The sequence below is a fragment of the Hemicordylus capensis genome, chromosome 3, assembly GCF_027244095.1.
Source record: "Hemicordylus capensis ecotype Gifberg chromosome 3, rHemCap1.1.pri, whole genome shotgun sequence".
NCBI lineage: Eukaryota > Metazoa > Chordata > Lepidosauria > Squamata > Cordylidae > Hemicordylus > Hemicordylus capensis.
Genome location: NC_069659.1, coordinates 126050056 through 126073854, shown reverse-complemented (window position 1 = coordinate 126073854; position 23799 = coordinate 126050056). Strand labels below are relative to the sequence as shown.

Below are 23799 nucleotides of genomic sequence, written 5' to 3'. Positions count from 1 at the left end.
ACCTATAAAAAGCTGCATAACAACAGGAAAGAACTTACAAAAACAAAACGCTCCAGTTCTGGTGGTCGGTACTATTTTTTTTAAAGACTGATTTTTTTCCCCCAGGTCAAAGAGATTAGTAGAAAGCGTGGCCATCGGCCATGGGGAGAAAAGGGAGAGAAATCGAGTGTTTGGGGTATAGAAAATTGGCGACGCTTCCAGCTCTTGCTCAGGAGTAGTCCTTTATTTTATTAGGAGTAGTCCTCTATGGCTGTGCTCTCAAGAAGTGGGGGAGGGCGCTGGCCGAGGCTCCCATCCCTTTCAGATTTCTCTATGTGTGTGCAGTTTCTCTTTCTCTCTGATTTCCTTACCCCTATGCTTGAGTTGGGGTGTGTGTGTGTGTGTGTGTGTGTGTGTGTGTGTGTGTGTGTGAGTGTGTGTTCTTCCTTCTACCCCACATGCTTGAATTGCTCTCTCTGTGTGAGATTTATTTCAGTGTGTGTGGTTTCTCTCTCTCTCTCTCTTTCAGTTATCTGAAAGATGGGTGTCAGATGTTTGGACAGGGGCGCACTTTCAGTGCCTGCCCTGGGCGCTATTTTCCCTAGATACGCCCCTGCCTGTGAACAAGGAATTATGAGCATTATCATCATTAAAAGACTCTGGATTTTATAGAAAATGCTTGAAGCATCTAACCCATCCTTGCCGTATAACAACTGTAGAAATGTCGAAGATCATGAAAAAGAGTGGCAACTATGTGATCCTTAGTCAGACCAAGTGATTCATTGTAGCTCAACTGAAACGCTGAGCTGGTCTTTGCTTGCTTTGTGTTCTTTTGTGTGGAATTTCCGAAACATACTGTTAAAACAATGAGTGAGTACGCAATGTTTAATCTCTGATACAGACTTATTTCCCAATTCATTCCTCTCTCAAGGTCTCCCAAATGAGTTGACATAAGGGCCTGTTGAGTTTCTCTTCAAGAGGCAAAGCTTTAGCATAAATGGGGACTATGAGGGTGTTTAAGGCCACGTGAGGACAGCTGGGCTTGCCTTTTTGCCAAATGAGGCAATATTTTCAACTCACTATGGTTCAAGAGAGACCCTGACTTATATCACGCAGGCACAAACTCTGTGAAATGCTTTTCTGGCAGAAAAAGAGGGTATGGTAGGAGTGCTGCATGGCAGTTAACTCAGCAGACAACAGATAACCACAATAAAATGCACACCTGCCAGATTAAAGGTGGTGAAACACTAGAATTTTTCTAACCCTTGTTCGGGACGTGTGCGGGGGGGGGAGTCAAGTTTTCTCCTAGAGAAGCCTGGTGATAACATTTTCAAAGCTGTCTCTATCATAGGAACATAGGAAACCGCCATATACTGAGTCAGACCATTGGTCTATCTAGCTCAGTATTGTCTACGCAGACTGGCAGTGGCTTCTCCAAGGTTGCAGGCAGGACTCTCTCTCAGCCCTATCTTGGAGAAGCCAGGGAGAGAACTTGAAACCTTCTGCTCTTCCCAGAGCAGCTTCATCCCCTGAGGGGAATATCTTGCAGTGCTCACACATCAAGTCTCCCATTCATATGCAAGCAGGGCAGACCCTGCTTAGCTAAGGGGACAAGTCATGCTTGCTACCACAAGACCATCTCTCCTTATAGAGACTTCTAGCTTAAGCTGAATTTTGTCTAAAATGAAGAAGGATTGATTTGAGGGTATGTTTATTTATTTTATATATTCATTCAGTTTATATACCACCCTTCCTAAAGTGGCTTAGGATAATTGACATGATTAAAATAAAAAAACACATAACAAAACAATTAAAAAAAACATTTAAACCACATTAAAACTAATTAAAATTAAAATGTAAACCCATGAAAGAGGTTAGATTTGCAGCACATTCAAGTAAACTCTTTCTAAGATATGTCTGTGTACCTTAATGGGTTAGATTCTTTGAAAATGGACTGTGACAATGTAAGTATCTCTCACATTTTCTTGGCTTAAAAAGCAAGAAGTCCTATGATCATAGACTTCCCTTCTAACACTTGGCAGGGGAGGAGGGTGAGAAAGAGAAAAAGAATGGGAACTATAGCTTTAGTTCAAAATATAGAGCATTTAAAGATGTATATATAATTTCTCTATCATTCTGAATCTAAATTCAAACTTGTTACAAAGTATCTATCCGGCCCTCCTAGTAGCAGAGGAGTATTGCAGGGGAGAAAGATTTCTGACCATCAAGGAGCATGATTATTATTTCTTGTTTACACCGTCAGGCAGGTGCTATTGACTGGTTTGTTTTATCCACACATTGAGTCCTTCCCAAGGACCTGGGATGCCAGAATTTTATTGTCAATGTTGTTGCTGTTGTTATAGATATCGTTGCAGAATATAGGCTGTTCCCAGTAAAGCTGCTTTTTGTAATTGGCTGATGGTGATTTCTGTGGCCCCTATGGTGTTGAGGTGCTCTTCAAGGTCTTTTGGAACTGTACCCAGGGCGCCAATTACCACTGGGATTATTTTGGTCTTCTTCTGCCACAGCCTTTCAATTTGTAGATCTTTGTATTTGGTGATTTTTTCTATTTCTTTTTCTTCTATTCTGCTACCCCCTGGTATTGCTATGTCGATTTTTTTGACTTGTTTTTCTTTCTTCTCGACTACAGTTATATCTGGTGTATTGTGTGGCAGATGTTTGTCTGTTTGTAGTCGGAAGTCCCATAATATTTTTACATCTTCATTTTCTTCAACTTTTTCAATTTTATGGTCCCACCAATTTTTGGCTACAGGTAGCTTGTATTTTTTGCAGATGTTCCAGTTTATCATCCCTGCTACTTGGTCATGCCTTTGTTTGTAGTCAGTTTGTAGTCAGTCTTTGCTGATTTACAACAGCTGATTAGGTGGTCCAAGGTTTCATCTGCTTCTTTACAAAGGCGGCACTTGCTGTTTGTGGTTGATTTTTCGACTTTTGCTCTTATTGCATTTGTTCTTAGTGCCTGTTCTTGTGCAGCCAGTATTAAACCCTCTATTTCTTTCTTCAAGTTGCCATTCTTAAGCCATTGCCAGGTCTTGGTCTTGGTGATGTCTGATTTTCCACTTATATTGTGCAAATATTGACCATGCAGTGGCTTATTTTTCCATTTTTCTGCTCGGTTCTTGACTTGTTCTTTCTTGTAGGCCTGCTTTGTTTCATTGGTGTTGAATAGTTTTGCATTATTGACCATTTGAAGTGCATCTTCTTCACTGTCCTTTATATATTCTTCAAGAATATATAATTTTTATATATATATATATATATATATATATATATATATATATATATATATATAAATTTATTATTATTATTATTATTATTTCTATATAACCCTTCCAAAAATGGCTCAGGGCAGTTTACACAGAGAAATAACAAACAAATAAGATGGCTGCCTGTCCACAAAGGGCTCACAATCTAAAAGGAAACATAAGACAGACACCAGCAACAGACACTGGAGGTACTGTGCTGGGGATGGATAGGGCCAGTTACTTTCCCCCTGCTCAATAAAGAGAATCACCACATTAAAAAGGTGCCTCTTTGCCAAGTTAGCAGGGGTTGTTGCCAAGTTAGCAGGGGTTACTCATTAGTACTCTTTAACAAAGTCCCTGACATAAGATACAGGTGAAACTCAAAAAATTAGAATATCGTGCAAAAGTTCATTAATTTCAGTAATGCAAATTAAAAGGTGAAACTGATATATGAGACAGATGCATTACATGCAAAGCGAGATAAGTCAAGCCTTAATCCTATATAATAAAAGGCTAAGTGAGTGGCCGTGGCTTTGGAATGTTGGGGATCTGCGTCCCTGCCTCCCTGGGCTGTTCTGGGCCTGCGCGAAGCGCAGGCCCAGAAGAGCCCAAGGGACACAGGACTGCAGACACCAGTGTCCCACAGCCACGGGCGGCCATTAGCTGGTGTGTGGCGGCGGGGGAAAGTGGCCGAGGCGGCAGCAGAGCCGCCGCCTCGGCCATGAGCTGTGGCACGGCAAGAGGAGGCCGAGGCAACCAGAAGCGGCCGCCCTGAAAAAGGCGAGGGCAATGGCGGCGGGGGAAGACCGAGACGGGGGACAGGGAAGCTGGGCGAGGTGGCGGCGAAGCCGCCAACGAGGCCCCCGCCCACTCACAGCCGTCGCCCCTGCCTGCTCACCCTCCCTCCCAGCTGCCCAAAATCACCTTCCCCGCTCCCCCCCAAAAAAGATTAAGGGCCAAAATGGCCCATGAGAAGGTCGCCGCCCCCGCCTATCGCCCTCCCGCCCACCCAGCTGCCCAAGACCACCTTACCCGCTCCAGCCCGAGGGAAAAGAGAGGAGCTCACGAGCAGAGCTCCTCTCTGTGCTAAGTCACTGCTCAAACTGCCGCTATGGACGCAAAGGACGCCTATTGCGTCCATTGCGACAGTATGGGCAGCAGCTTAACACAGAGAGTAGCTCTGTTCCCGAGTTCCTCTCTTCTCCTTCGGGCTGGAGCGGGTAAGGTGGGCTCCGGCAGCTGGGTGCGCGGGAGGGCGATAGGCGGGGGCGGCGACCTTCTCATGGGCCATTTTGGCTGTTATTCATCCACACAACCCCCCCCCCCCAAAGTATAAGCAAAATAAGGAAGAACAAAAACAGAGACAACAACAACAACAAAAACAAAAAGAGAGAGGGGACAAGGGGGAAAAAAAGAGACAGAAAGAGAGAGAGAGAGAGACAGAAAAGACGGGATAGAAAGCTAGCGCCCGTTATCATAACGGGCTTAAAAATACTAGTTTGTTATAATTGTGATGATCATGGCGTACAGCTCATGAGAACCCCAAATCCACAATCCCAGAAAATTAGAATATTACATGAAACCAATAAAATAAGGATTGTAAATAGAACAATATCAGACCTCTGAAAAGTACAAGCATGCATATGTATTCAGTACTTGGTTTGGGCCTCTTTTGCAGCAATTACTGCCTCAATGCGGCGTGGCATGGATGCTATCAGCCTGTGGCACACTGAGGTGTTATGGAAGACCAGGATGCTTCAATAGCGGCCTTCAGCTCTTCTGCATTGTTTGGTCTCATGTCTCTCATCCTTCTCTTGGCAATGCCCCATAGATTCTCTATGGGGTTCAGGTCAGGCAAGTTTGCTGGCCAATCAAGCACAGTAATCCCATGGTCACTGAACCAGGTTTTGGTACTTTTGGCAGTGTGGGCAGGTGCCAAGTCCTGCTGGAAAATGAAGTCAGCATCCCCATACAGCTCGTCTGCAGAAGGAAGCATGAAGTGCTCCAAAATCTCCTGATAGAAGGCTGCGTTGACCCTGGACTTAATGAAGCACAGTGGACCAACACCAGCAGATGACATGGCTTCCCAAATCAACACAGACTGTGGAGACTTCACACTGGACTTCCATCATCTTGCATTGTGTGCCTCTCCATTCTTCCTCCAGACTCTGGGTCCTTGGTTTCCAAATGAGATGCAAAAGTTGCTCTCATCAGAAAAGAGGACTTTGGACCACTGAGCAACAGACCAGTTCTTTTTTTCTTGAGCCCAGGTAAGACGCTTCTGACGTTGTTTGTTGTTCAGGAGCGCCTTGACAAGAGGAATACGACATTTGAAGCCCATGTCCAGGATCCGTCTGTGTGTGGTGGCTCTTGATGCACTAACTCCAGCCTCAGTCCACTCCTTGTGAAAGTCCCCAACACTTTTGAATGGCCTTTTCCTGACAATCCTCTCCAGGCTGCGGTCATCCCTGCTGCCTGTGCACCTTTTTCTTCACACTTTTCCCTTCCACATAACTTTCTATTAATGTGCTTTGATACAGCACTTTGGGAACATCCAACTTCTTTTGCAATTACCTTTTGAGGCTTTCCCTCCTTATGGAGAGTGTCAATGATGGTTTTCTGCACAACTGTCAAGTCAGCAGTCTTTCCCATGATTGTGATTCCTAATGAACCAGACTGAGAGACCATTTAAAGGCTCAGGAACCCTTTGCAGGTGTTATGGATTGATTAGCTGATTGGAGTGGGACACCTGGAGCCTAGACTGTTGAACCTTTTCACAATATTCTAATTTTCTGGGATTGTGGATTTGGGGTTCTCATGAGCTGTACGCCATGATCATCACAATTATAACAAATTAAGGCTTGACTTATCTCGCTTTGCATGTAATGCGTCTATCTCATATATCAGTTTCACCTTTTAATTTGCATTACTGAAATTAATGAACTTTTGCACAATATTCTAATTTTTTGAGTTTCACCTGTACCCAGTTAGGCATATTCAGGTTAATCAAGGCAGCCAAAGAACACAGCCTCTGTATCTGTGTTCTTTCTTGTACAGCCTGAGAGCTGATGGTGGTTCCCATCAACACTCAGTGCAGCTCCCTGACTAACTGTTGTTAGCAAAGCTGAAGCTGAATACTCCACAAATTCCCCTTTGCCAAGCACTAGTGGGTCCCCTTCAAGCGAAACAGCCCTCTCAAGCCCCTGTGTCATCTTGGAAGGTGTATACAGAGTACTGGGAAATGTCCCAATGCTTTCTCCATAGAGCTCCAAGGGGAAAGCACTGGGAAAGACTATGCTTCCTAGAGCTCTGTGCACGCCTTCCAATATGGTGCTGGAGCTCAATAGCACTGTGTTTCTCTTAAAGGGCTTCCCCAACACTGGGAAAAGTGCAGCACTGCATGGAGATCAGCATGATGGTGGTCTCACATTGAAGGCATTTTCCCAATGTGGCAAAAAAACCCCTTGAAAAATAGTGAAATCATTGGTCTATATTCTTACTATAGTGAATCTATGAAATATCTCTGTTTGTGATGAACATTCACACATACAGACCCACAGTTCATGCTCATGCACACACAAAAATCAGTATGGCTCATGTGTACAGGAGGTTCATGATTTCAGGCCAACATAGTGGCTGTCATTAAGAGCAAGCAAGTGTGGGTGCAGTGAGAGAGCAGCCTAACAGAACTTCCAAACTACCTACACAGGTGCATTGGGTATGTGGCAATTTTTATGCCCTTCCCTTCCCCAGAAAGCTCTCTGTGCCACCTCAGCTAGTTCTGTAATGAGTGGTGGAAATTCTGTAGTTTCTTCTTCCCATATTCTTAAGGGCAGTGGCACCAGAAATATGTTTAGAATGATCCATATTTTCACAATACTGTTTTCTATATTTCCTTTTTTGTCCTTTTGACAGAATTACCACTCAAAACCCCTGACAACGACATTTTAAAAAATGTGTTTTTGAACCTCATTTGGTTCATGTATTCAAAGGCATGTATGTATATCATTAAATGATATACATACATGTCTGAATCAGTCCTAGATACAGAACATCTACAGGCTCCCAAAAGGCTATCCGTGAATTACAAGGTCCTTGCAGTCTCCTGTGTAGACACCATGAGACAGTTGGCCATCACCTATGTGAGGCACCACTGACTGCTGAACCTCCAGTTTGCCTTCTCATTTTGCGAACTTTTCGTTGAAAAGCTGAAGTACATAACTTCCATTTTAAAATCATAATTTTATCCACCTAAAATTTCTTTCCATCTTTGATATCACTCAACTCCTGCTTCACAGGGAACTGTGTGTTCCACTTAAGCACTGTAGACCATACCCTTGAACTCACCCTAGTCCGTAGCACCGGGCCACACATAGCCTGACATTTCACATGCTGCAGATGTTTATATATGAATGTGTATAGGCACTCCATAGCCACCTAATGGCACAGTGGAGAAATTACTTGATTAGCAAGCCAGAGGTTGCCGGTTTGAATCCCCACTGGTATGTTTCCCAGACTATGGGAAACACCTATATAGGCAGCAGAGATATAGGGAGATGCTGAAAGGTATCATCTCATACTGCGCGGGAGATGGCAATGGTAAACCCCTCCTGTATTCTACCAAAGACAACCACAGGGCAGGAGTTGACATCGACTCGATGGCACACTTTACCTTTTATATAGGGACTCCATGAGTTATAAACATCTGACTTGCAAACACCTATATTTGCAAACAAAGCTCCAAAACATAATACATGAAGGGAGTCCCAACTTACAAATACCAACTCACCCATACAAACAAGTTGTCACTCATATTTGTATTATGTTGCAGATAATTATGGCAGTGGCCTTGGAATAAGATGGGTGCATGGGTGCCACACCTGCCCCTGCCCCCTTCCTTGCCAGGTGTGCTATCCCATGCCAGGACACAGGTGGAAGGAGTGTGGTTGGCACTGGGTACCAATGAACGACCCATGCAGCTGGCCAGCGCTTTCTTCACCTGCTCAGCTGTGTGCTTGCCCTCTCACTCATGAGCAAGGAGAGGAAAGAAACACGGCAAGGAAACCAAAAGCAGCTGCAGAATGGAAGGTTTATTCTGACATGTTTCAAAATATCTTTCTGAGGGGATATTTTCACTGGACTGCCTAGAAGGGATACTTTCTTGTCAAAATTCTAGGCAGACTAATGGAAGTAAAGCACCCAGGCTGGTGGGAGGTCAGGATGGTGTAAAACTCAATGACAGTAAGGGGTGGGGGCAGCCTCCGCCACTGCAGCCACTGTTGCAACACTGTGGGGTGTGGGGCAAAAAGGTGCCCAGGGGCAGGATGAGGAGCACCCTGGTAGTACTCTCACAACCCATGGTCCAGGGACATCCCCTCCTTCAAAGGTGGAATACTCAGGAAGTAGGGGTGTAGCTATAATTGAACAGATGGGTTCAAAGAACCCAGGCCACCCAGCTCCTAAGGGCCTTCCAGCTCCACTCCTCCCTATTTTCTTCATTATCTCCCTCACTCTGTGGGGCTGCTGGAGAGATGGGGGGAAACACAGGCCCTATCTCCCCGGCTGCCAGAAACCTACATCTAGTTCAGTACTGTCTACACCAGAGCGGCTCAACTTCAGCCCTCCTGCAGATATTGGCCTACAACTCCCATAACCCCAGGCTATTGGCCGCTGCTGGGAATTATGGGAGTTGAAGTGCAAAAACAGATTGGGGTGGGGGGCAAAATTGAGCATGCCTGGTCTACACTGAACTAGCAGTGGCTTCTCCAAGGTTACAGGCAGGCATCTCTCCCAGTCCTACCTAGAGATGCCAGAGAGTGAACCTGGGACCTTCTGCATGCAAAACAGATGCTCTTCCACTGAGCAGTGGCTCCATCCTTGGCTACACCACTGTAGCCAACGCTCATGAAGTGATCCTTGCTATACTGATACCCATGATGTTACAAACAGCATGTCCTTGTTCTTATCATCACTGGGAGATATGAGAGTACGATTCCAATAATAACAGCTAGATTTTATTTAAGCGGGGGGGGGGGCATTATTTGTCCCAGCAGCATCCATCATGCAACCCAAAATGTAAACAGAAGATACGCACCTAGCAGTGTCTATTTTAAATACGTCTGCCTAACGTCTCTTGCACTCCATCTTCAGACTGTTAGGAGACGGCAGATTTTTGAGCTTCTTTAACAACAGAATGCCCAGCTTTTCTGCCTCTTTCTTTCCTTTCGTCCCCTTTAGTTTGCTTACCATTCAACTTGTAGGACAGTCCTGAAGAACTAGAAACCTGCCCGCGTTTTGTGACACTTTAAGTGGTCCTAACAAAGATACTGCCCTACAGTGGCTTTGAAATGTAGACCAGCTCTGTGTTTCCACTAGACAACCCGCTACTGTGAACTCGGAGGCACGCCTATACACGGGCTCATCATGCCACACTGCTTGCCTGGTTCTTGTTGCCTTTGCGTTCCCCCTTTCCTCCGGCAAGGGAAAGCCAAGGAGCGCCACACCCCAGCCGGCTGCCTGCGGTGTCCTATTACTCCGAAGCATGACTCAACCCTTGTGTCTTTTCCTTGCATCGGGGTGGGAAGAAAGGAGATTCTTCTCACTTACCTTATTGGCTGCATGCGCCCAGTGCCTTCTCGGGATTGGCCGGCCGGCTCCGGGAGGCAGGTCTCTATGCTTGGAGCGCGTTCAGCTCTAGTCCTCTTTTGGCCTCGGAGCGGGGCTGTAACTTTGGGGTTGTTTGTTTGCATGGTGCGCTACATTGAAGAGCGAGGGGTATAGAGTCAAGGGAGTGCATTGCTTGGCGCGCTCACCCGCTGCAGGGTAGGGAGAGGAGAAAAAAGTGCGCAGCTGTTGGCATCAGCTCCAGTTTGCTGTAAAGTTTGCTTCAACATTTGAAGTAGCTGTGACGGCGGCAGCAGACCATGCCTCGACTCGCCCTCTTTGTGTCTTTGGCTTTTGTGCTGCTGGCAGCCCATTGCAGAGGTAAGAAGGTCTCCCAGTGGCGGCTCCTCGGGCTCCCTTTCCCTTGCCTTTGGCACCGCCCTGCGAGTTCGGGCGTGGCTGCTCAGAGAATCTGCTTTTGGGCGCACTGCTGTTCGCAGGGCTGCCCCCGGCCCAACGTGTCTCCCGAACAAAGGCTTTAGACAGGGAAAGAGAGAAACGCTGGAGGTGAGAAAAGCTAGAAGTTGAGGTCCACCCCACCCGCCCCCCAGTCTCTTAAGGTTAGTGATAGAGGGGATGCGGCGGGTCACGCTCTCGGAGCTGGCAGCCTTGGGGACTAAACAGTGGGGGGCGGGGAGAGGTAATCTGCACATGTTCAACGGCATTGTCTTCAGTTCGAAGGCTCGCCTCTGGCTTTGAAAAAAATAAGCCCTGGTTCTGATTCTTGGGAGAGAGGTCTTTTTTTGCGGACCGCCGCAACACTCTGTGTATGCAGATAAGGCCGTCTGTGGGAGATGAACAAAAGGCAGCTACGCATCCCAAACTTGGCTGCGGTCTTTGGCAGTGGCACACCTACTTGGATTTGTGTAGGATTGGGCTGTAGACATGTTAGGATCGGGTGGCAACTTCCAAGAATAAGCAAAGTATGCCGTAGACTCCTGGTGCCCACAGAGCTCTGTGTTTTTTCTTTGGTAGAATACAGGAGGGGTTTACCGTTGCCATGTCCCGTGCAGTCTGAGATGATGCTTTTGAGTATCTTCCTATATCGCTGCTGCCCGAAACCGGCAACCTTATACTTGCTAGGGAAGTCATTTCCTGCTGCGCCATTAGGTGGTAAGGGGTGTGTGTGTATATATAGATATATAGATATAGGCCACAAGGACAAGATAACACCCAGGTGCACTATTGGTTAATTTGGAATAATTTTCACACTTTCTCAGAGTCTCGATTGCGGTGTAGAATCTCACTTCGTGCTAGTATGCATTGAAAAAATGGGGAGAAACCATTAAATTGTGTTGTGGCTCCAAAAGGGTGGTCAGTATTAAGAACTAAACACAGTTAAGTGATTTTGAGTGTGCATCTGTTTTCTGACGCCCTTCCGGGAGACCCATCTGCTGTTCTTTGGATGGAGTCCTCTGGCAAATTACCAGAGGGCTGTCTTTCAGCCCATTATTTAAGCAGTTATAGATGTCATCCACTTGCAGGGTAAACTGCTGATCAAGATGGCTCCAGGAGCTTTCCCAGACAGCAGGCTTTACCATGGGATTAAGAGGGGTGAAGTACTGTGAGTTGAGGATACTTCAAGTTTGCCCTAAAAATGGATGAAAATGGTGGATTTTTTTACCCCAGACATAAATCCGGCTAAGCTCCAATGAGCCATGAAAAACCCAAATCATGTATGGAGTGCTCCCCAATAGCTTGCAGGGACTTTTACTTAAAGATGGACATTATATGAGTGCACCCTTGCCCTTCCATGGTTAGTCAAAGTAAAATGGCCATCTGGGAATGCTCCATGAGAGCTTAGGGCAGAGCTGCTCAACTTCGGCAGATGTTAGCCTACAACTCCCATAATCCTTGGCTGTTGCCCACTGTCTGGGGATTATGGGAGTAGTAGTCCAAAAACAACTGCGGTGGTGGGGGGAGTTGAGCAGGCCAGGCCTGGCTTAGGGGAAAGTGAACAAAGAGCTGGAGATATGCAGTCTTATAGCAGACCTGGCTTTGGACAGATTATATTTATTGTTTGGTCCATTGCCCAGCTTTGTGGCCTTGTGAAAGTTCATCTGGAACTTTTGTGTCTCTTGCCAAGTCACACAGCATTTCAGACTTTGCGACAGTATCTTATTTCCCCCAAATTAGGTCTTCCTGCTGTCTGGTCATATATGCCAGGCTCTGGTCAGCAACTTAATTTCCCCCCTTTATTCTTTTCTCCCTTTTATTTGCCACGGAACTGGAATCTTTAGCAAACAGACTCACAGGGCTGCCTTCCTAAAAAATCTGTCATACCTTTAGGTGGATAGGCTTGCTAGGCCTAAATGTAGACTGTGGTCTGTAAATTTTCAAGGGTGCGTGTAAAGAGGATGAGGCCAAAGTGATCAAATCCTGGCATTCACTTGGCTTGATAATATAATTGTGTGAAAGTGGTAGTGGAGGCTTTGGGGGAGGATTTTCCATCACCAATGGTTTAAGAATAATCACTATTATGGCAAGTAGATTAATTGGCTGTTTGACTGCTACCTGCTTGTTCCCTGGGCTGTCTTTTTTTGAATAAATGCGTCATGAGGATGGGAGTTGCCCTTTATCTAATTCAAGAAAAGGAGGGGAGATGAACATCCATGTGATGCTGGAGTTCCACTTCCACCCTTTTCGGGCAACTGGGAGCTGCTGACAATATAATGTTCTCCTCCAAGTAGAATCATTTCCCTTCAGGAAAGAACATATATACAGTTGTTTGCAGAATGCTTACACGGCTTTTCTGCAAAACAGATGTGAGCATTCTTTGTGCATCATGGAGCACAGATGTTCATGCTGCTTGTTTTTGGAAGTGACATCTATATAAGGGATAACATGAGGAAAGAAGTTGCCTGCAGCAAATGATTTGTATTTTTTTATGTTTCTGTTGGTCTTTTTTGCCCAAGAACTCAGAGGAGCAGCTCGGGCTGAAACTGCATGTTAATCATGTTTAGGTTTTTATCGACATTTATACTGTTTCTTTCCCCTGTAAAAGCAGCTTGGAAAACATTGAGATAACCCAACTGCATGTGCTACTTTAGGTAACAGCAGCAGCTTTGTGGAGCTGGCATATGATTATAATTGTGTGCCGCTTCAGCTTTAGACTTGGATGCAATGACTCAGTCTGGGCTAAAAGAATAGTGATTGAACTAAATCCACTGTGAACTTTTTCACAACGAACATTTGAGTGAACAGACATGCTGTTGAACCGAACAGACATGCTGTTTTGGATTGTGCCTGTTAGTTTGTACTTTGCGTGAACATGAGCAGTGGGATGTGAAAGTAGAATGTATATCAAGTGAACAGTTCTGTTTGCTCTACTCTCATGAGGATTAGTTTAATAGGGACAACACTCTCCTTGAATGCCATCTTAGAATTCTGTGCTGATAAATTTCCATTTTAGGTACCTGCTGCTGCTGATATATATGCTTTTCAACAAAAAGTTCACAGAATGGTTTACACAGTAGGGATGTGCACGAACCAGTCTGGAGGCCATTATAGAGGCCTCCGAACCGGTTCGAACATGGCCCGGTCTGGTGCTAGGGGTGGTGGTTCTTTAAGGGTGGGAGAAGGTTGCACTTACCCTTCCCGCCGGTTTTCCCCTGCCAGCGCTCTGTTTCTTTGAAATGTTTTGGGGGCGGCAGCATTCCTCCCTGCTGCCCCTGCCCCTGTTGTTGCCCGGAAATACTGGAAATAGCGATTGCATGTGTGTTCGCCTCTGCACGCGTGCCCGCCCGCCATGCACGTTGCGTGCCTGATGTGCGCACACAACATGCGACATGCATGGCGGGCGCGTGCACAGTGGCAGCGGGCGCACGCGTGATCACTACTTCCGGTATTTCTGGGCAATAATGGGGGCAGGGGTGGCAGGGAGGAATGCTGCCGCCCGCAAAACATTTTGAAAAAACGGAATGCTGGTGGGGGGAAAGCATCAGGAGGGGTAAGTGCAACATGGGAGACCGGTGCTGGACCAGGCCTTAGTGGTTCTTTTCACATCCCTATTACACAATAGAAGAAGCAGTGAGCTAGCTCAAAGCTTGACAGATCCCAGCTACCAGGGAACCATGGCACCTAGAAATTTAACTGTGGCACCTAGACAGGATGTTTATTCATGTATTATATTTATACACCACCCCAAATTCTGTAGCTGGGCAGTTCACAACATGAAACAAATTAAAACAGTTTAAACTACAATTCTGATTAAAAGTTTGGTGAATAAATGTGTCTTTAAAGACTTTTAAAAACGTTATCAGAGATGGGGAGGTTCTTATTTCAGCAGGGAGTGCATTTCAGTGGCTTGTGCTGGCAACAGAGAAGGCCTGTCTCTGAGTGGCCACCAGATGGGCTGGTGACAACTGCAGATGGACCTCTCCAGATGATCTCAAAGGGTGATAGGCCTCATTGTGAAGAAAACATTCTCCCAAATACCATTGTCCTAAGCTGTTTAGGGCTTTATAGGTTATAACTAGCACCTTGTATTTTGCATGGAAACATATTGGTAGCCAGTGCAGTTCTTTTAATATAGGAGTAATATGGTCTTGTCAACCCAGAGACCAACCTCGCTGCCTCATTTTGCACCAATTGCCGTTTCCGGACTCCCTACAAAGGCAGCCTCACACAGTACATTGCAGTAGTCCAGTCTGGAGCGTACCACCATATGTACTACTATTTTGAGGTGGTTTATCTCAGATGCACACAGCTAGTGTATCAGCCAAAGCTGATATAATCACCTCTGACCACTGCCTCAACTTGAGGCACCAGAGAGAGGTTTGGATCTGGAAGCACTCCCAGACTGTGTACCTGTTTCTTCTGGGAGAGTATAACCCCATCCAGAATCAGCAGATCAAAATTGTTTCCGGGGTTCTGGCTCTGCAAAACTCCTCCACTGTACTTAAATTCAGTCTCAGTTTTTTATCCCTTATCCAGCCCATCACTGCCTCTAGGAAGGAGTTTAGGGAAGTTATGCCTTTTCCCGAAGGCTCTGACCTAGAGAAATAGATTCGGGTGTCATCAGCATACAGAAAACGCCCTGCACCCAAATATCCTGATGATATCTCCCAGCAGTTTGTTTATTATTTATTTATTTATTTAGCACATTTTTATACCGCCCTAACCCAAGGTCTCAGGGCGGTTTCATGTAGTTTCTTGGAGATGGTAGAGAACCCTGGGGGATGCCACATAAAAGTTCATGTTTTGTAGAACAACAGTCTCCAAGAGATAGCATAAGGAATCTCCCCAAGAGGGTAGGAGCGGAACCACTGCAAAGCAGTACCTCTGGCTCCCAACCAGTTTCCCCTCTAACAGGGATTCCCAGAATCCGCAGCTGCAGTAGCTTTTGCTTAGGGATTATGAGAGCTGTAGTCAGCAACATTTGGGAATCCCTTTCCTTTTGTATAAGAGGTTCAAATTGTCTTGTTCCCACACTGCTCTCCTTTCCCTCCTTTAAAGCTAACATTTTATTTATTTATTTATCAATCCTGTTTATGTACTGCCTGATATATACATCTCTAGGCAGTGTACACAATCCAAATTACAATATAAATATAAATATAAAAACAAAACATTTTCACAGAATAAAAACAAAAACAATTCAGAGAGTGAAACAATTTAAAATAATTTCACAGGATAAGAACAATTACAGTTTAAAATTAATTTTAATTAGAAGCCTGAAAAAACCAGGTATATCTTAAGGGTCTTTTTAAAAGCAACTGGAGGTGGAGAAGCTCTTAGTCTGACAGGGAGTCTATTCCAAAGCCAAAATTTCTTCCAACATCACATTTTTCAATGAATAGTTTAAAACTGTTTCACATATTCTGGAAGTACCTGGGGCCATTTTCTATGTATCAGGTTGAGTAAATGATCTGCATGGAATTGTATGACTGTTCTACACATTATGTATATTAATCACTTCCTTAGTAACCATAAACAGCAGAGTTCTGTAATGTATGGCTTGACAGGGAGGTCTTTGTGCACATAGCAGTTTTCTGCATCATTTTACAATTCTAGTTTTCTTATTTATTGTCACAGCAACGAGCAAACACACATGACCATTTATTGAATGGTAACTTAAAACAATGTGCATTGTGCCAGACTCACTGGTTCAAGGTTGATTGTCCTTCAGTCACGTGAGGCGACAGTCATCTGAATACATGTGCCCTAAAACCCTGGGGGTTCGGGTATCCTGTCAGGGCAGGTGTACTCTTGCTGCATCCCTGTCCTCTTCACATGTAAACTTCAATGTAACCCCCCCCTCCAAGCCACTCTAGGAAAGGTGGCATATAAATTGAATGAATAAAACTTAGGGCTACTGGGGCCTGTACTTCCAGAACCAGCTCTGTTCTTCAGACACTGAGGGAGACCTTTCCAGCTTTTACATCTTCAGGGCATGTTAACTTGATAACCAGCGCATAGGGAATATGTGGCATCAGTTGCAATTTAGTGAATTGCCATAGATTATTCCTTCTCTTATCAGTGCAGGAAAAGGATAAGGCTGAGAAATAGGATAAGAACAGCCCTACTGGATCAGGCCCAAGGCCCATCTAGTCCAGCATCCTGTTTCCCACAGTGGCCCACCAGATGCCTCTGAGAAGCCCACGAGCAAGAGGTGAGGGCATACACCCTTTCTTGCTGTTGCTCCCCTGCAACTGGTGTTCAGAGGCATCTTGCTAGCTGTTGGAATGTGTGAATTTCCCATCTGGTTATCAGGTATTGCATTTGGTCCCAGTTCTGTTAATAAGCAGGGAGTTTGTGGTCTCATTGTAGATGCATTACTCCTTTCTGCAATAATTGGATTGAGCAACATTTTCTTAATTTGCTAGCTCAGTTGCTAAGATTGCAAGAAATCAAAAAATCTGTTCCAGATATATTTCTTGTGAAACTGCAGATGAGCAATCCCCTTATTCTGAATCTACCTAAAGAAAGAGGTAGTATCCTGGTAATATACTTCTAAGAAGCATAACAAGTCTGAGTCATCTTAGCACATAAGATAATTTTTAATGACTCCATTCATGTGAACTGTGAAACATTGCTGGTAATTTCTATATAATGCTTTTCCCCTCAAAAGCTTATATTTTTTATTTTTTCTAAATATAGGTTTGATCTGACTTATCAGTGCACTTGAAATAGGAGTCCAAAATCAATATATATCCTTTGTTGGGTAGGTGCGGGGTGGTGAGGGTGGGAGGAGAAAAAAATTAACTGCAGTGATTAAATTAATAAAGTAACAAATACCTGTCTATAGTATGAGCAAACGGAAATATAAATACAGCTCACTAAACAGTTAAGCAAACTTTGTAGTATAGGACCTAATTGTTATGAAATGTGTGTCAAAAGAACAATAAAGAAGTATAGTAAGAACAGCCCTGCTGGATCAGGCCCAAGGCCCATCTTGTCCAGCATCCTGTTTCACACAGTGGCCCACCAGATGCCGCTGGAAGCCACAGGCAGGAGTTGAGGGCATGCCCTCTCTCCTGCTGTTACTCCCCTGCAACTGGAACTCAGAGGCATCCTGCCTTTGAGGCTGGAGGTGGCCTATAGCCCTCCGACTAGTAGCCGTTGATGGACCTCTCCTCCATTAAGTTATCCACACTCCTCTTAAAGCCATCCAAACTAGTAGCTACCACCACATCTTGTGGCAGAGAATTCGACAAGTTGATCATGTGTTGCATGAAAAAGTTCTTCCATTTGTTCAGGCGCGGTTTGTGAACTCTCCTCCGGGGGGAGGGCGGCGGGCGGCTTCTTTAAGGTAAATGGAGCCAGTGCTCCGTGCTGCCCAGCAGCCCCCGTGGCAGGGAATCACCTTCGCCACTCACCTGGCCACTGGCGAGGGCTCACCTCCACGGGAGCCAGGTGAGTGGCGGAGGCGATTCCCCACCGTGAGGGCTGCTGGGCGGCATGGAACACCGGCTCTGTTTACCTTAAAGAAGCCGCCCGCCCCCCCCCGAGGCGCATTCACGAGCCACGCCTGCGTTTGTTGGACCTAAATTTCCTGGCAATCAGTTTCATGGGATGACCCCTGGTACTCTAGTGTTATGTCAGTGAGAGAAAATTTTCTCTCTGTCCACTTCCTTCACTCCATGCATGATTTTATAGACTTCTATCATGTCTCCCCGCAGTTGTCTTTTTTTCTAAACTAAAAAGTCCCAGGTGTTGTAGCCTTGCCTCATAAGGAAGGTGCTCTAGGCCCCTGATCATCTTGGTTGCCCTCTTCTGTACCTTTTCCAGTTCTACAATGTCCTTTTTTAGATGTGGTGGCCAGAATTGTACACATTACTCCAAGTGTGGCCACACCATAGTTTTGTATAAGGGTATTATAATATTAGCATTTTTATTTTCAGTCCCCATCCTAATGACCCCTAGCATGGAATTGGCCTTTTTCACAACTGCTGCTCATTGAGTTGACACTTTCAATGAGCTGTTCACCATGACTCCAAGATCCCTCTCCTAGTCAGTCACTGACTGCTCGGATCGAATCAGTGTATTCTTGAAGCTGGTTTTTTTTTTGTCTCAACGTGCATCACTTTACACTTGCCAACACATTTGCCATTTTGTTGCCTACTCACTCAGTTTGGAGAGATCCTTTTGGAGCTCCTCACAATCCATTTTGGATTTCACTACCCAAAAGAGTTTGGTATCATCTGAAAATTTGGCCACCTCACTGCTTACCCCTACTTCTAGATCATTTATGAATAAATTAAAAAGCACCGGTTCCAGTACAGATCCCTGGGGGACCCCACTTCTTACTTCTCTCCATTGTGAAAAAACTCCATTTATACCTACCCTCTGTTTATCCTGTCTTTCAACCAGTTAGCAATCCACACACATGTACTTGTTCTTGTGAGAATACAAGCTGTTGGGCAATTCACTCCAGACAACATCTGGACCCTTTTGGTCCTTGAACTAAGTCATAAAGATGTTTGGCTAGAAAAGAAATTGCTGTTTTTCTTCTCCCTGACCCTGAGGATTGCAAATGATTCATCTGCTTCAAATAATGCACTCTTCTGCCGCCTTATTCTCACTTGTGAAACAGCTTAGGGCTTTGGGACCTTTTTTCAATCTTTTCCTCATTTTCTTCTGTTTAAGCCCCTTCATGAACCTCTTGTGGAAAAGTAGTATATAAACATTCTTAGTAATAACAGTAACTAATTGATAAAAAAATTGCCTGTTGATCAGAAAAATCACTGGCTCATATTCTTCTCAGCCTTAGGAGGGTAATGCAATTAGACTAGTTGCACTTGAGGCTTGCTGCACAGTACATGGGTAACAGGATGGAAGATGTGATTTTTCACTTCTCACCCTCCCCACAAAAGCTCTGTTGCTTGTAGAAATAGATCCCCGAGGGCTGTGCAGCCCTTGGGGATATATTTCCACAAGCAAATAGGGCTTTTGCAGAAAGGGGTGAGAAGCAAAAATTGCTTCCCCCTCCCCACCCTGAGATACAAAATTGAAAGCTTGTCTACCAGCTCGTTGCAAGGGTGGAGCTCTTACTCTGCTTTCCTAAGGCTGTGGAGAATGCCTGCCAATAGTCTGCAATATCCACACTCTAAGAGAGTATTGAGCTTTTATCCCAATCACATCAGCACATTTGAAAAGAGGGAGAACTCTCTGGAAGAACAGAGCGGTAACATTGACATGATTTCAGAAATCTTGTAAACCTAAGAGATCATTGTTTACTGCACAAAGGTCATGAAAGATTTCTTTTTTTACCAAATGGTATGGAACTTGTGCAAGCACTTCAGCTATCTTTCTCAGTGCCATTTACTGATCCTTTGAGCCCCTCTTGCAGATTGTAGCCTCTTTCCTAACACTGACAAGAACACTATTATTATTATTATTATTATTATTATTATTATTATTATTAAGTTCTACAGGTGGGTCTGTGACTGTGTCAACTTTCAAGTCTCTATGACATGTTTCCATCACTGCCACTTCTTGTCAGCATCTTGATGTTCTTCATTAGGGCATCATATGAGAGTCTACTACTTCATTTTGCAATGAATTTTACTGAATGGGCCTAAAAATGTATTATTTATTTATTTATTTATTTATTTAACATATTTTTATACAGCTCAAAACCTACATCTCTGGGCAGTTTAAAATGAATGTTACCCTGTGCAGAGGCATGCTTGTCTAATGTCATGAGTTTGGTTTATTGCTTCCTGTATGCAGTTACAGATAATTTTCAATTTATGGTGGAATTTTTACTCTAGGCATGTTTACTCAGAAATAAATAGTATTTTTTTCAGTGAGGCTTACTTCTTAGTAAGTTTATTTAGGATTGTAGCTTAAGGACAGTTCTGATTATGCAGGTTACTTATTACTTATAGAATTTGCTGACAATTATGTTTGGTCATGAGTATGAGCTCTAAAATAAGCCTTTAAAACACTTCAGTAAACACTCTTCTTTATTTTTACTATTGATGCAAACAAATTGGTCATCACTCTGATTTTTGAATGTGTGTCTTGAATAATGCAGTTAATGTGATTTCAAACAAGTGTATCTGGGAGGCCCACAAGCAGGGGAGGAAATGGTGTTCCAGTACCTGCTCTGTGGGAGCATGCCCCCTCTGATCCTGATGAAAATATATAGTATCCAGGCTAGCAGCCATTGATAGCCCTGTTCTCCATGAATTTGTTGAATACCTTTTTAAAATCATATAGATTGGTGTCCACCACCACAGCTGGTAGCAGCAAATTCCACAGTTTTATTAAATTGTGTGAAGAAGTACTTCCTTTTGTCTGTCCGGAATCTCCCAGCATTTAGCTTCAGTGGATAACCCCAGGGTCTAATATTATACGAGAAGGAGAAAAACTTTTCTCTAGCCACTTGATCCACATCATGCATACATAATGTTATACACCTCTGTAATGCCCCCCACCATTCTTTCTAAACAAAAAAGCCTCTAATGTTGTTGTCTTCCCTTGGAATGCTGCACAGTATGTCGGCCAGGGTGCTTCACCCTTCCCTTACCTGCCAGTTCTCCCCTGCAAATCCTACTAAGATCATGACAATGCAGGGGAACCTTGCAGGGGGGAATTCGTGTGCTGTGGGAGGCTGATTAATCTTCCGGTGCCTACCAATTCTCCCTTGCAAATATGTTACCCCTCAGGTTAGGAATAAACTTGGTTGAGGCAAAAAACCAAAATTTGTACAGCATCTATCACTTTTAGGCATGTTATTAATGAATAATAATAAGGGTGATGAGGGAGATTTTCAGGGGAGAACCAGCCAGTAGGGAAAGGGTTAAGCACCCTGGCTAACTTACTCAGCAGGGCTGTTCTTATGTTCTACTCTGCAGTATTAAGAAAGGAGCAACAAAAGTTCAACCCTTGCAAGGAACGGGGAGCCTAGCTGCTCTGAAGGCTTGCTGTGCATCCGAGCATGTGGCTTGGAGAATGGGGAGGAGGAAAGCAATTTTTGCTTGCACAGATATGTCTCTGAGAGCTGCATGACTCTCAGGGATATATTTGTGGAAACAAAAGGACTTTTGCAAGAACGGGGGGGATAAGCAAAAACTGCTTTGCCTGCTAGACTCTGCAGCAAGCTTTTAGTGAAGCTAGTCTAACTCCCTGCAAGGGCAAAGCCCTTGTTCCTCCCTTCTAACATTGCCGAGAATTTTGGCTCCTGTGTTTCCATTCCTACCTGCAGCTGCCAATGGGCAAGTGTGTAGCTGAAGGGAATTTTAATCTGAAGGGGTAGTGCATGCTTTAAACCCGAAGGAATCAGATCACTTTTGCAGGGGCAGCACTGATGACTGGTGAATCTTGGTAGGATTTGTACTCTCCACAGCCCTTTCTTCTCCTCTGGTCTACTAATATAGCCTAGGTCCTTTGCAATCTTCTCCTGCCCTGGGTTTCAAACTAAGGACTGTGGCTAACATCCAGACTTAGTTGCTCAATAGTAGTACTCAGGAGCTACTCTAAAGGATTACTTGATTTCAGTAGGACTTCCATTAAGTAATTTAGCCAAGATATCAGCCCGTGATTAAAACACAGGTCATTGCAAGTAGTGTTCTCTCTAATATTTTTCATCTGTGTGCAGAATGAGTTTTGTTCTGGGTGGCAGTATCAAGGCACACATGTGCAATCAGGATGGGACCTTCCTGACTTAACCTGAGCAGGATCTAAAATTAACTGAGTGAATATTTAAAAATGTGTGAGTCTGTGCACATGCCTTAGAGGGTGACTTGCTATCAGTGTCCCTCTTTTGGATCTTGCTCAACCATACATTACAGGAATGAAAAGAACTCTTAGAACTGTGAAGAACTTCAGGAACTTAGCCATTGCTTCTTTCCCTCCCAATAGGCTTTGTTGTAGCCCAAAATATTTTGCGCCAATCATGCAAAATAATCTATCTCCAGCCTGTTGCAGACTGGAGACTTAGGCTTTCATTATGTTCGGCAACATCTCTATTCCACCCCACCCCCCCCATGTTTTGTTCTGTTTTGCATAACACCCACTCTGAAGAAGAGTTTTGATGAGTGCTTGAAAGCTTACTCACTGCTTGTGACGTTTTAATTCGTCATAATAAAGATGACCTGCTTCTGCTGATTTTATATCGCCCCTCCACTAAAGGACTAATGTGATTGGCTGCAATTTTTGGAGGCCCATTTTGCTTATACTTAGGCCATTTTTACTATGTCATGGAATATGGTGGGAAAAGGCCATTGCTCAATGGTAAAGCATCTGCTTACCAGGTTCAATTCCTGTTATCTCCAAGTTGGACTGGGAAAGACATGTGTCTGAAAACTTGAACAACCATTGCCAATCAATGTAGATCAGGGCTGCACCACTTTGGCCCTCCAGCTGTTCTTTCCAACATCCGACAGTGTGCAACAGTTGGGGATGATGGGAGCTGTCGTTCAACAACAGCTGGAGTGCTGAAGTTGTGCAGCCCTGGTGTAGATGATACTAAACCAGATGGTCTGACATTGTAAGGCAGCTTTATAGGTTCATCTGAGTGTGTGGGGGGCTTAAGTTATCATCTCGGCAGAGCCATGGTTGATACTTATGGCCCATGTTCAGGAAAACTCTTGGACAGGCTCCATGTAAAGACCTTCTTAGAAGCTGCTGTTCTTATACCAAGGTTATTTGAATATGAGTAAAAACTGGTTGAAACACACTTGATAAAGCCAGATGTAGTCTGTGTCTCAGTGTAATGTTAGATTTGGAATGGACAGATATGCAACTTTCTTGCTGTTCAAATGAGGCTTTTGGGCTGTTCAAGACAGATTTCCTGTTCCTGTTCATGCACTGGAGGAGTGGGTGGTGGAAGAATAGAGCAGTGTGCAGGGACTGAAGGCTGTAAGACCCTAGAGCCAGTAGGCAAGGCAGTGAATGGAGTGTGGTCCTGCCAAGGAGAAGAGGGGTGGGGTGGGGGACAAAAGGCTGTGATTGAAGTGTGTGGCATGATGCATTAAGACACAGTGGTAGTGATGTGGTCTGTGGTGGGGACTGTTGGGAAGAGAGAAGAAGCTGGCAGTGTGGCGGCTTACGAGAATGAGGGAGAAAGAGTAGCAGAGGCATTAGGGTGCAATTTGGTGGGAAGAAGTATTATGCTAGAGGGCTGTAGCACTTGGCTGTATGAAAATGTTTAACTGCTTAGGAATTTCAGATTTCTCTCTGGTTAAAGGCTGTTCAGATGAAACAGACCTGCATTACAGGTCTGTACATTCCCGAGTAGACGTCAAATGCCTTTTTCCCAGAACAGAACATGAAATCTGTATTTCATTGTCAGACTTTTTAGTTTGACAATCTGCTTAGGGAGGCAGTCTATGAGATGCACACGTCCCAGAAGCTGCAGTGCAGTGTTAAGTCTAACTTTATGGTATGCTGCTGCAGAGCTAATTATAAAGGGCTGCTTGGCAGAGCTTGTAAACATCCT

The 23799-nt window shown here is 44.5% G+C and overlaps 1 protein-coding gene across 2 annotated transcripts in view; it reads left to right on the top strand.

The window, feature by feature from the left end:
• Window positions 1-9952: 9952 nt before the first annotated feature.
• The window catches only part of CD99 (CD99 molecule (Xg blood group)), a 49940-nt gene continuing 36093 nt past the window's right edge, over window positions 9953-23799 (top strand). Inside the window, exon 1 of one of the 2 annotated variants that reach the window (XM_053310174.1) lies at window positions 9953-10229. In XM_053310174.1, coding sequence (XP_053166149.1) covers window positions 10169-10229 — 61 coding nt within the window. In that variant the 5' untranslated portion in view covers window positions 9953-10168. The remainder of the gene's footprint in view (window positions 10230-23799) is intronic. The other variant, XM_053310175.1, reaches the window with a different exon arrangement.